At 49.8% G+C, this 13591-nt stretch overlaps 1 protein-coding gene across 1 annotated transcript in view; it reads left to right on the top strand.

Annotated features, from left to right (window-relative positions):
* LOC147736656 (glutathione S-transferase P 1-like) overlaps positions 1-12249 on the top strand; it is a 113106-nt gene extending 100857 nt beyond the window's left edge. The window contains exon 7 of the mRNA XM_086953412.1: positions 11960-12249. Within this exon, the coding sequence (XP_086809538.1) occupies positions 11960-12148 (189 nt within the window). The 3' untranslated portion in view covers positions 12149-12249. The remainder of the gene's footprint in view (positions 1-11959) is intronic.
* The last annotated feature ends 1342 nt before the right edge of the window (positions 12250-13591 follow it).

Here is a 13591-nt window from a genome sequence, read left to right as displayed (position 1 = left end):
CGTTGCTTCGTTGTCGATAAGGGCGACCAATCAGTAATTCCCTGGAGATATTTTGGCCCCACCTTTGAAAGAGGGCGGAATGATGTTCTTTTGTAAGATAGAGGTAAAGAGTGGAGATAGCTTAGAAGCCCAGAAGGCCAAATCTTCCATAAACAAAGCTGGAGCGATGCCTCCTGGGCCTAGAGCTCCCTCTTTCCGCGCCTTTTTAATCTGTTTTTCGATTTGGTCCTCGAGGACTGTGCTTTGAACGATGCTGCTTGGATGATTTAATCACACTGATTGCTTTTCAGGTAATTGGCCTTGGTAGGGATATTCTTCCATGGTTAGTGTTTTAATTAATTGCTTTGGAGGCATGATCACCACTTTTGGAGCTTTGCTGCCATCTTGTCTGGGGCGCTGATCAACTGTGTTATCTTGATGATCGTTTTAAGTGGATGTGCAAGAAAAAATACCATTGAGACTCCAGTATGTTTGATGAAGCGGCTTTCCGGACATTCCCTCCAAAACTATTGATGGTACGCCAGAACCTCCCAGAAATATTTGACTTAATGTCTTGATGTAATTTAGCCCAGAAAGAATTCCAGTGAGCCCTACGATGTTCTCTTTTTACTATCTTCAGGTGATTGCAGGTTCTCTCAATTTGATTATTGTTGGTGGGTCCATTGGCTTTATTTTTAATTCCCGCCATAGCAGGTTTATAGTTCTTTTTGCTGAACGTATTGCTGGATTCCAAGAGGTCGACTGATTCGACCCATTGGATTTTGAATAAGTTATTGGTTTTGTGTGTCTGTCTGTCAATTTTGTAATAAATGTCGTCCAGTTAGTAATATAATCATCGGTTGTCCTACTAGTACTCTCAAAAATTTGTTTTGCCTCCATTGTTACCTGCTGTAGATTGTTAACCGAGCACTTGATTTGTTTTAAATTGATCATATAGCTTTCGAAAGCTTGAGCCCTTGCCTCTGCGTGTTGAACTAGACTAGTGCTAAGCAATATTTCTTGAGGGCTGTGGTCACTTTCTGTTCTGTTGCCGAATCCGAAACCTAATATTTGATGCAGGAGGGAGTGGCTAACAAAGGTGTAACGAATTAAGGATGCACCCATTTTTCGGTAAATATGAGAGGCCGGGTGGCTTGTCAGGGAGAAAGCGCCCGTTGAGGGCTCTAAGACCCAGATGTTCCAGGTTTCTTTGTAAGGAGCGACCATTCCGGTCTTCCTAGTGCCATCCGTGAAGGTCCTGCGGTGGTATGACCCAGGCGCTTTCCTGTGTTTTGGTTACCTCATTTTTCTGTAACACTGGCTCCGTCACCTCCTCTGAGAAGGATTGTCTGGACACTAAATTTGGGTGAATATAGGCATTCATTAGAGTGATGGACCTGGGCTGGCCTTTGTTTGAGCTAAGTGAGATTCCCACCGACTGGAGAAAATGGGAAGGGCTCGCGAGGTCCCATGAGGTGATTGCAATTTTTCTTGATATATTAATTGCTAAGCCACTGCTGCCTCTTCCCAAAGATTTCAATATCAGGGCTGGGATGTAATGTGTTTTGAACCCTTCTATGTGCTGCCTCTCCACAAGCCATGTCTCCTGAAGTAGTATTATCTCAATGATCGTAAGTAAAAGATGGTTACTGTGTCCCCCAATTTGCTTGATAACCCATGAATGTTCCAAGAGCAGATCCTTAATGGGCAGATGTCATGACCCGTTTGGTGGTTGTGATGTCAGCGGAGCAGCCGGGTCGAATTTAGGGAGACCACCAGCCATTACCATGTGACGGCCTCTTCCGAGTCCCTTTTGAGAGTGGGCTGATCCTCTCTTGCATTTGGTGCTTTTAAGACGGAGGAGGGAGTTTTATCACATGTACTCCTCAAGACTAAATAGACAGCTCTTTTTTCGGCACGTGGACGCTCAAGGCTTCGGGTTTCTTGCAGAACGTGTGGGTAGCCTGGTTCCCTACCGGGTTGTAGGAGTATGCCCCGCTGCTTGAAGGTTTCTGATTGTCGTATGACATTATTTATTGCCTCTATGGAGCTCCAAGTGACCTCTGTGCTTTCATTTGTTTGACCCTGACCCGGTACTATGAATTCTATTGGTTTAATGCCCTCTGAGGTTACGACATTGGACAGGCCTATCACTTCTAACAGTTTGATGATATTCCCATGATTTAATATGTCGCAGCTGCCTTTGGACTTATACTCCGGGTAAAAAAACATGAAAGTTGGATCTCCATGGGAGGGGGCCACTGGAAGCCTTGATTGTGGCTCTGATCTTTGGGCCCAATGCATTGGATCTGTTCCTGTTGGGGGTTCTGATAATTGCACGTTCGTTGCTTTGTAAACAGGTGTGTGAGGTGGCATGTTTCGTGTACTAGAGCTCTTTTCGTTTATGCCACGGACGGTGGGAACTTCACCTCCCTTGCCCATTGCCAGTATAGTAAAATTGCCCGAGTGATCTTGGTGTGAACTGCTGATTTGAGTCGGATTCGCTGAATTGGCGCTACCAAGAAGATCCGTGGGCCCGGTGGAACTTTGGCCCTCTGCCTCTTGCAATGGTACTGGGTCAAAAAATGCCATTTGGGTGGTTGTGGTTGACTCCTTTTTCCTCCTATTGGCCAAGTGATCATGATCTGCCCCGGCTGCGACCTTTTCTATTGCAGGGAACAGAGTGCCAATCTTTTTTTGTTTGTCGCTTTCCAGTGGGGTTGTTTGGACCTCTTGTTGATTTTTTGGCTCGCCAATTCTTTGTGGGTCGTTATGCTCTGTAGCAGCAGCTCGTCTGTCGGTGTTAAACAAAGGGTAAAGGCTCAGATCTTGTTTGCTCCTGCAGATCTTATTGCGGCCTTTTCGCTTTCTTTGTCTTTTCGCCAATCTGGTCTTCCATGTCCTGATCAGTTTGAGGTGGTGAGGTGGATGTAGCTTTGCCCGCAATTGGGGACTTTTGTTGGTCGCTCCTTGAACTGCCAGTGGCTGATGTATCCAGAGGTGAGGACAATGCATTGATTTCATCCCTTCGCACCCCCGGATCTGCTGCCACCTTTTCTTTGGTTACATGACATGAGTCACCGTCGCTATTACTTGAGGGAGATGGCTTGGAGTTTGTAATTTCTTTTAGGTCTGCCAACAGTTTTTCCATCATTACTGGGAGCGTGCTCAGTTTCTCGATTATTGGTGAGCAATCACATCCTTGTTGTGGGTGGTCTGCGGCCGCTTGGGCCCGTCTGATCAGGTTATTCAAGTTTGTAAATTTGTCATCTATTTTGGCTACGTACACAGCTAGTGTGTTCAAAAGGCGTATTTGTATGTCCATTTTATTTGCTTGATATGTCATTGCATCAGCTAACCTTTGTAGGATGTCCGGAGGTGTAGCCCATGCCTTCTCTTGTTTAAAGTCCTCCTTCTTCTCCTCGTTTGGAGATGTTGATGGTCGAAAATGGTCAGGGGCGTCTTTACCATATGAGGACAGCATTTTTTCCCATTCTTTTGATTCAAGAAAGGAGAGATCTCTCTCCACGGCGTGAGCTTCCTCTGTATATGGCAAAGCAGCAGACCCGGTAGAATCATGTTGTGCACATTGGGCGGATTCACTTTCTCCCTCCCCCCGGAGGGTGCAAGCACTTGCGGTGCGGATGGTATGAGAGCAGGAAGGGGAGTAGATAACTTCTCCCCCCTCTGTCATAGGTGGTCTTTGTTTTGGAACTTTCTGAAGTTGAAACTATGAGGACCCCTAAACTGCTCTGTGTGGATATGTTAGGGACTCCTCCCTCCTGTGATGGGGTGAACTCGTTAAATTGGCTGGTGACTATCGCTTTGTTGGTTTGAGATTTGCCCCTCTCATTATTACCGCCTGAGCTACACCTGCTGATGGTCACTGTGGGGCTCAGAGGAATGGGTAGTCCCTTAATTTTCATATTGCTTCAAATTACTGCCGACCCTACGTCTTTCAGGAAGGCACATTTTGTCGTTATTTTTGGTTGATTACTGAATAGATGTTGGCCCACCAAGCCTGCTTCCTTCGATTGCACCGGGAGCGTACTGACTGTAGTGCTTTCAGAAATGCTTGGCGACAGGTTAAGTAACCAGTCTGTGTCCATGGTAGATATATCTAGTTTTTCTCTCCATTTCCTTTTCTTTTGCGGGACTGTAGACCTCTGCTTCCCTGATCTCATCCTTTGCTTTAGCCGGAGAAGGGAAAGAAGGGGAGAGCTGGGTGGCCTGTCCAGGCTGTACAAAATGACTGTTCAAAATGACTGTGTGGGCAACGCGAATGCTACGTAGAAGTTGCAGGTGAACCCAAGCTTGCTGTGGAGCAAAGCAGCAGAGCAGGGGGAGTAGGGTCAGTGTGAAATTCACTACTTGCCATGCCCTGCCCTTGCAAAGCCTTTGAGTCTTTGGGCCTTTGTAGTGACCTTACTTCCACTTTTTTACTTGTTGAGGAATCTTTGCTTACTTTATTGTCCTTGCTTCTCACTTCTTTGGTGCTTCGTTGTCATTTACACTTTTCTCTCACGCTTGTCGACTCAAGCCCTGGTGTCCCAAGTGTTGCCGCAAGTCCACCACAAATCAGCCACTTAGCTGAAAAGAGCTGGAACTCAGTTTACCTAAGTGGACCGGTGGTCCAGGTAACAAAGGCAGCCGGACAGCTGGTGCAGTTTGGCGCTGCCGGGTTGAGGCGGGCTGGGGCGGACTAACGGGAAGCCACGAGGAAGCACAGAGAAGAAGAGCGTGATATCACAGTATGCAGCCAAGCAGCCCGTGGCCAGCAGATTGAAAAAACTGGGCAACCTGAGCGGATAAACTATTAAGCTGCACGCACCGCGAGCCAGGTTCTACCCTAGCTCTGAGTGCAACTCCTGCCACCAACTCACCGCCTGTTTCCAGGTGATCACCTCATCGTGCTCAAGAATATGGCGCTGACTGGCAAGCCTTCTTTCCCATATTTAATGGCAGTGGGAACCTAAGTGCTGGAGTTTCCAGGTGGGCATGGTGGGTAATCCAACGCGGCGGGTGAGCCAATGTGGCTGTCCGCGTCACACTCCGCCAACCGCTCCTGGTCCAGAGATTAACGGGCTGCTTTCGCGGAGTAGCAGGCTCGAGCCCGTGTAACATGCAAGCTGGGAGCCGCCGCAGATCCAACTTTGCACCATCAGCGCTCCATGAGATGGCGGGCTCTGGCCCGCGGGACAAGCAGACTAAACACCGCTATTGGTCCAACTTCATAGCCCACCGCCCTCCGTTGCTCTGGGGGCTGTTCCAAGACAGCTGGCGGAGGGGGGGGGGGTCAGGCCTGCGGGTCCAAAAAACTGTGGCCAGGTGCTGGTCCTGTTACACTGCCCCAACACACTCCGAGGCTGCCTCACCGCTGCTCTGCTGACTACGGTGAAATGGAAAATCCAGTCTGTTCAGTGCCTCTTCACTTCAGGCGCAATTACTTTGAAGGATTAAGCTAGAAACTCGTGCCAGGAGGGGTTGCTTACCCTTGCTCCCCCTTGCTCTAGTGCTGCTCAATATTAATTCTTTTGCCACTCTTTGGTGCTCAGTGAGCAGTCAGTGTAGCATCTCCTGAGTCAGCCTCGCTCTCGCCACTTTCTTTCACTGTCACAAGAGCACACAGCTCATCTGCCTCCCTGGTACTCCTGTGGCAGACTGCGGTACACAAAGGGTGCGGCGCGACGCCAATTCAACACTGATCCAGCACCACTCGACTTCACCACACGGCACTGCTCTGCATCTCCAAACGCCACCCGCTTGGCGGCAACGGTACTGTAGTTGGCTCACCACACACTGCTTGCGTTTCCTGGCAGCCCGCCTTGATGCACACAGCACTGCAGCTTCGCAGCGGTGGTAGTGGCTTGGCGGCGGTAGTGCTGTAGTTGGTGGCTGGGCTCACCACGCTCTGGGCTCACCACACGCCCGTCGCGGGTCTTCCTCGCAGCCCCCACAGCCCGCTCACGTCCTTCTCACAGCCTTTCTCATGGCCTGCCTCACAGCGATGAAATGCCGCCGCACCACAGCTCCGTTCACTGCTGCTCCCTGACTCAGCGCTCAAGCTCCAACACCTGTGAGTGCTCCTCCTTGAATGCAGGCAAGCTCATTCATGGTTTTGAGTCCAGCTCTGGTGAGGCAGCTTGAGTCCCAGACCTCAGCGAGGTGAGTTACCTGAATTTGTGGACAAAATATTTCCTGACATAAATATTGGAAGTCATAAATATCATTTACAAAAATATTTTTCTACCCAAAAGGATCGAGCTTTTGTTAATGATTTGTAGGACCCGGTATTTATATCAGACCATATTTCCAGGCATGGTGCGTCCATTGGGGAGTAGGGGCGTAGCCCCACCAGCCACCATGGACCCACCGTCGCGCGTCGTCAATGCAATCCGCATTCCCGCAATCCTATAATTTAATTAGTCATCCGCCGCCGGGCATCTGGGACACACCCGGCGTTTTAGGGGGGTGGCCTGCTGCAGCTTGAGTGACAGACAGTCCACACACTCAGGCTGCAGCAGACCCTAGTGCGCAAGTGCAATTTGGGGCTGAAACTAGCCCGAGCATGCGCATATTGTCATTATGCGGTTCCCCTTAGAGAGAGGGACCAGGGGGTGCTGGTGCAGCCGGCCGCAGCCCCCGGGGTTTACAAAGGGCGACTGGGCGACTAGCAAATGTGCCCCCCTAGCCAATCCTGGCGCTGCACCGCGCAGCAGGGCAGGCAATCCATTATTGGATGCAGCGCGTGGGGGTGGCACACTGCCTCAGCCGCACTGTTAATGGCCAATCACTGTGTGACTCAATGTTAAGCCATGCAGTGATTGGCCATTTCCCCGGGATGCCTGCGCCGCACTGTGATGTCGGTTCTTGTAGCGTGGTCCCTCCCTGGAGCTCACCACACTGTTGTGCGCAGGCAGAGACCGACAAGACCGTGTCCGTGACCGACTCCCTGAGGCGCCTCACCGACGTCACGACTGCTGCTGTGCTGTGTGCTGACTTCCGTGACTTGTGCTGTGCAACGAAAGGTAGGCAACGCATAACGAATCACTGTGTTGATAATAATCCAGACCATTCCCATTGTGTAATTGCGCAAAATTAGGCCATTTGCTCTTTGCGGTCGCATGGCAATGTAGCCATTGGTGTTGAAACACCAAACTGACATGGGGGATGTGGGCATTGAGGCTGGGGACGTGACGCCTGATGGACCACAAAATCGTGGCTATATACCGATCACTATAAGTTTATATGCCAGACTCCTTTCGCCGCATATGCAACGCCTTGGCTCGGGCCTGCCCTTAGGCCCACTCACAGATTATGAAGGGCGGCGGAAGGTGTTGGCATCTTCATAGGAGGCAGCCATTGCAACCTAATACTGAATTATACAGTTAAAGAGCCCAATTCACACAGGGCCTCTGCAGTCGAGTTTCTCATTGCGGAGGTCCTGCCACAAGTGGGGGCCGCAGTCACGAGTGCGGAAGCCCTTTGTGTGAATAGGACTCAAAGTATCTACATCGGGTACATTTCACAAGAGAGAGAGGTGGTGAAGAAAGATGCTCATTACAATCAGGCGCTGCTTGCAGTGCAACATGGAGACAAGGAATTTTTATGCTCACAGTGTAGAAAAGTGACAGAATCTTAGGCTTCTGTGGATGGGTTCCTGGGGTGGAGGGACCCTAGATGTGCACTTATTCAAATGAATAAAGGTATTGAGAGTGATAGTTCCAAGGGGGCCTTTGAGTGGCTTGGCCTTGTGCTAGCCAAACGAAATAGCGCAAATCCCTGGAAGGACAGGAAGACACCGCCACTGGAGGGCTATAAGAGTTGACTGGACCACTGCCTGCGGTGAGAAGTTCCCATATACACTGCACATGGCTGTCCACACAAATATAGCAGCATATGGTTGGTGAGACTGGACCCACTATAGGGGGATACACCTTGAGCCTAGCCAAACAGGGAAGTGGTCATTGCATAATAAAATTCATGCATTCAGGCCCTGGCGGTTTGCGGGAGTGAGGGGGGAGATCTGGAGCAAATTGTTCTATTCAGAATGTTTATGGGATGGGCTATTGTAGTTGAGGGGTGTTTTGTATTCCTGCATTGACTTTAATAAAGAAAGAGCAATCTGGACTGGAGCTGTCAATGAGTTGAACCTGGTTAGATTAGGCCATTTGCTCTTTGCGGTGGCGTGGCAATGCATTCTAGCCATTGACGGTGAAACACCAAACCGACATGGGGGACTTGAGCATTGAGGCTGGGGAGGGGACGTCATCACACAGGATATCCTATATGTGGATGACATGCTGTTTTGTTTGCAGCACCCAGCTTAGTCAGTGCAGCTGCTTCTGGTGGGACTAGAGGAGGCCTTCAGGGAGGGGTCAGTCCTGTGTATTGAAAAATCACTGTTGCTTCCCCTGGGGGTTTTGGATATAGTGCCAGGGAGTTGAACCTGGTTAGATTAGGCCATTTGCTCTTTGCAGTTGGGTGGCAATTTAGCCATTGGCGGTGAAACACGGTCACATTGCAGCTGCTTACTGATAGCAGATTCGGCAAGGCACATGGTGGCACATGTATACAAGGCACTCAAGGCGGACAGGGCCTGGACCGAGCATGTGGCCCGCTGGGCGTGAGGAGAGGACCTGGGGGTACCACTGACAGACCCAGAAGGGCTACAGAAAATGTAATGCTAGATTCAAACTGGCTCCTTTCAATTACATGCATCGCACGTACCTAACACTGATCAAACTCCACAGAATGTATGTGACCAGAGGGCTGACTGTCCGAGGTGTGGAGGGGGCATCGTTCCTGCATATAGCATGAGAGTGCCCAAACGTGCATCCTTACTGGCTACAAGTGATTGCGAGACTGAAAGAAGTGACTGCTCTTGCAATTGAGGAAATGCCCCAAGTGTGTTTGCATGGTATTGTTATATGACTTAGAGGGGGTAAAAAAGCACTGGAAAAGTGTTCCTACAGCTGGCACTAGTGTTTGCCCGGCGGAGGGTGGCCATAGGGTGGTTGTGATTGGGTGTCAGAGTCCCCTCCATCATACTGTGGTACAGGGATGTAGATGAGGGGGTGATTGTAGTAGGTACACATGAAACTCAATCGTAGGTACGACAAGTTGCAGGAAGACTTATAGGCCTGGGCTATATTGATGGAGAAGATGTACAGAGATCAGTAGGGGGACGAGGGACCGGATACGCAAACCCAGGACACTGAACCTTTTGCCGAACAGGATCACTCAATAGTTACAGGGAGATGGAGATGATGGCAGAGGAAACCTAGGGCCCAGTAGTGAAATAGCCTGCCTGTAGTGAAATGTGCCTGCTGCAAAGAACATGTACCTGATGCAGATCACAAAATGCATATGATGTAAATTGGTGAATGAGTTTGTTCTCTTGGTTTGTTCTATTTGGGGACTAAACAGATTTTACTGATCAAATGGCATATTAAGTACATTTTGTTTCACCTAAACACTATCATCTGTGTGGAAAGACATGCGTGATAAAGTCACATGTGTTCTAATGGAAACGTGGTAAATGTAGGGCGTGGTTCCCAATGCTTTTGAAGGCTGTTTCCCAACTGCTGTGCAACTTCTTCTACTCTTAGAGCTGAGATTTTTATGAAAGTCTTACAGTCTGAATTCAGCACCTGAGCATAATAGGACGGAATGTATGAAGCTCTGTAGTTTTACTGAATAAGCAGCTACCTATGTTATGCCATCTATTAATGTAATAACTGCACTTTCACAATTGCTTTATTAAATTTGCTTGAAAATGCACGATTTTTCTTCTCTTTTTTCAAAATGTTCTCGGGGGGGGGGGGTAACCCCCCTAACCTCCCTTATTGGGTTCGGGCTCGCTCGCTATGGTGCAGTATGCAAATCAGTTTGCGCCACACCACTTTCAAATGTCCCCAGCCGCCCCTGCATATTTCTGACAATAATATTCTGATATATGAACCTCAGCAAGAGCTTCTGTGGGTACTCATCGCACAGAGTTTGTTACCACAGGGGATAATGCGACAGAGAGGTCTTGTCCTGATTTCAGTCTGTCTAGCTCCTTCTAAGTCATGGAGCTTTTCTTCTCCTGGCATTGAGCATGGAGCAACGGTGAGTCATACATAGAGTCAGATTCATCATTGCATTGCGTTGCCCTTGAGTCACGCAGGATGTCACAAGGGCAACACAAGGCCACCTTGTGTGGCCCTGTGTGGCTTGGTAAATTTGGAGTAACACAAGGAAGTGCAGAGTAGTGAGGCAGAGGTGGAGGGATGGTCTGCCGTGGGCGGCATGAGTTTTCAGGGTGGCGGCCCCACCTTACTCTTACCTGCAGCTGCGTGGGGTGACAAAGGCTGGGTCGCCCACTGGCTGCAAAAGGCCTAGCTATGCCACTGTTATGCAGTACTCTTAGAAAGAGGGAGCAGCCTCTACAGATTGTTTTGTGCAGGAAGGTGTCCCTTAATGCACCTAAACATCCTGCCTGCAACACAGGCACCCTTGCACCACAGCGCCTCACCTCCCTACCCAGAGTCTATGGCATCTGTCACTCCTGCAGCGCTCACCTCACTGCCCAGAGAGCAAAAGAGACATTGTGGACTCCTGTCCATGGAGTCTGTCCCTCCTGTGGCACTTCCCTCCCTGCCCAGCAAGCGAAAGAGACAGTGTGGTCTTTTGGTCTATAGAGTCTGTCCCTCCCGCAGCAAGAGTCAGTGTGAACTCCCGTCCATGGAGTGTGCGCTCCTACTGCACTCACCTCACTATCCGGAGAGCGAAAGAGACAGTGTGAACTCCCGTCCATGGAGTGTGCGCTCCTACTGCACTCACCTCACTAGCTGGAGAGCGAAAGAGACAGTGTGAACTCCCGTCCATGGAGTCTGCGCTCCTGCTGCACTCACCTTACTAGCCGGAGAGCGAAAGAGACAGTGTGAACTCCCGTCCATGGAGTGTGCGCTCCTACTGCACTCACCTCACTATCCGGAGAGCGAAAGAGACCGTGTGAACTCCCGTCCATGGAGTGTGCGCTCCTACTGCACTCACCTCACTAGCTGGAGAGCGAAAGAGACAGTGTGAACTCCCGTCCATGGAGTCTGCACTCCTACTGCACTCACCTCACTAGCCGGAGAGCAAAAGAGACAGTGTGAACTCCCGTCCATGGAGTCTGCGCTCCTACTGCATTCACCTCACTAGCCGGAGAGCGAAAGAGACAGTGTGAACTCCCGTCCATGGAGTCTGCGCTCCTACTGCACTCACCTCACTAGCCGGAGAGCGACAGAGACAGTGTGAACTCCCGTCCATGGAGTCTGCGCTCCTACTGCACTCCCCTCACTAGCCGGAGAGCGAAAGAGACAGTGTGAACTCCCGTCCATGGAGTCTGCGCACCTACTGCACTCACCGCACTAGCCGGAGAGCGAAAGAGACAGTGTGAACTCCCGTCCATGGAGTCTGTGCTCCTACTGCACTCACCTCACTAGCCGGAGAGCAAAAGAGACAGTGTGGACTCCTGTCCATGGAGTCTGCGCTCCTACTGCACTCACCTCGCTAGCCGCAGAGCGAAAGAGACAGTGTGGACTCCTGTCCATGGAGTCTGTCTCCTACAGTACTCGTAACACTAGAGAGTGACAGAGACACTGTGGTCTCCTGTTCCTTGAGTGTGTCCCTCCTTTCGCGCTGAGCTCACTGCCTAGAGACCGAAACAGAGAGTACATTTTTCCTCTCCATGGAGTTTGTCCCACACGTCAGTGAAGTCCTTGGCCAAATAATGCTAGGCTGGAAGTAGTTGAGGGAATCTTGACATCCATGGAGTGAACTTCACCCCTGTATCGAGGAGGTGACTTCTCCTGCAAGCGCCAGAGACAGAAAGAGCCCAAGGTCCATTCACTCTGTTATTCTACTCAACGCATGTATGTGGCTGGCTGGTTGGGCTTCTGGTCATGGAGTCTCTTACAGGTTTGTTCATTGCTCTGTTTTCTCCCCACAGATCTCATATGCAGACTATTACCTCCTGCATGTCCTCTATGTGCACACGAAGCTCGTCCCTGGGTGCCTCAGTGGTTTTCCACTCCTCAAGGCCTTCGTAGCGAAGATGAATGCCCGCCCAAAACTCAAGGCTTACCAGGAGAGCGACGCCTGCAAGAAACGCCCTGCTCACCGCAAGGACAACCTGTGAAACCCTCAATGGCAGAACATCTGTGGATCAGAGGAGGACATGAGTGCACCACAGTGGACCTTCTTAACTTTTGTATGCCTTCAAAAAATAAACAAATACAAACAGTTATTAGACTGAGGTGTCTACATGTCCACCCTATCCTGCCCTCACCTGCCTAGATCCATCCAACCCTTGAGGAGTCAATGTGCAAAGTGAAGCAAAAGTGGTGGCAACTGGTGCGGAAAGTGATGGGGCGTAAGATGCTGCTTGACTCATAGCACAAGAACCAACTTCCCACAAAGCGCTTAAGGTTATGTAATGTTATGTTGAGGAATTTTGATAGAGGGCACGCTCACCAAAGGTTTCTTGGCGCTAAGTGAAAAATTGAATGAGCATTTATAGGAGTGGGAGGAAAACCGTATTAATAATGGTAGCTTGTTTGACCATTCTTCTGAATGACCTGTGCTCAGTTTCCTTGCATAGAGGGACCAGAAGTGAATTCTACAGCTGTGCGGCTTGCATTGAACAGCTGCATCTGCCCATAGCTTTTTCTTTTTGTAACTGGGTATGGTCAGAAGGTTGAAGTAGGATGTCTGGAGAACAAGTGATGGAATTTAGTGTTTGATCCTCTGGGCTACCTAGTGAGGAGAACAGTTCTTCAAGGCCTCAGAAATGAGGCAGCAAGTTGTAAATTGAACTCTTTGTTTCACTGGCAGCCAACAGAGTTGCTTCAATAGTATGGTAACATGGGGGTTCCTGAGCAGTTTATGGATTAAATTGGCAGCCTTGTTTGATCCACTAGAAGCCTACGGATGGTGGTATCAGGAAGCCACGGCAAGGGGACAGCTGAACTGCTTGAGATTTATCTACTAGGAAAGACGTTACCCTATTCCCCATGGGACCCTGCAGTCCCGTAACCTCCACATGATGGACCATTATTTCAGGGTCGACCACATCGAAAGCAGCGGACAGATCCAATAAAACCAATGTAGAAGTCTGGTCTCTGTCACCAACCCAACACAGATCACGATCACTGGAAGAATCACAGATTCTGTTTCATGCAGTGGACAGACGCCTGCTTGAAGGGGGTCAAGGTAATCTGAGCTTTGTAGATGACCTCACATTTGCTGAGCCACACTGGCGGGCTCCTGTGAAACAGCATGCAGAGGATCCTGTAAGGAGTAAAAACTGCTAAGACCCTGGGCGAGGAACATCAGAAGATGGCTCTCGCCGTGCTCCAGCACATTTATATTGCAGCTGTAGCTGTTTACTCTCCTCCCTGCCTCAAGTAGCAAGACACAAAGCTAGCCGGCTAGAATCTCAGCTTTGAGATGCACTCCCAGGCACTGTACAAAATGTAGCCCTCAGGTGAGTCACCTTAGAATTGATACCTTTCGAATAGAGACATAACTGCTCATTAATTGTTGTTAAAAAAAAGTCTGCAAAGGCCTAGAGCGGATGCTA

Source organism: Lissotriton vulgaris, chromosome 1_2 (genome assembly GCF_964263255.1).
Source record: "Lissotriton vulgaris chromosome 1_2, aLisVul1.2, whole genome shotgun sequence".
NCBI lineage: Eukaryota > Metazoa > Chordata > Amphibia > Caudata > Salamandridae > Lissotriton > Lissotriton vulgaris.
Note: the sequence above shows the minus strand (reverse complement) of the source record. Positions and strands in the feature narration are given on the sequence as shown.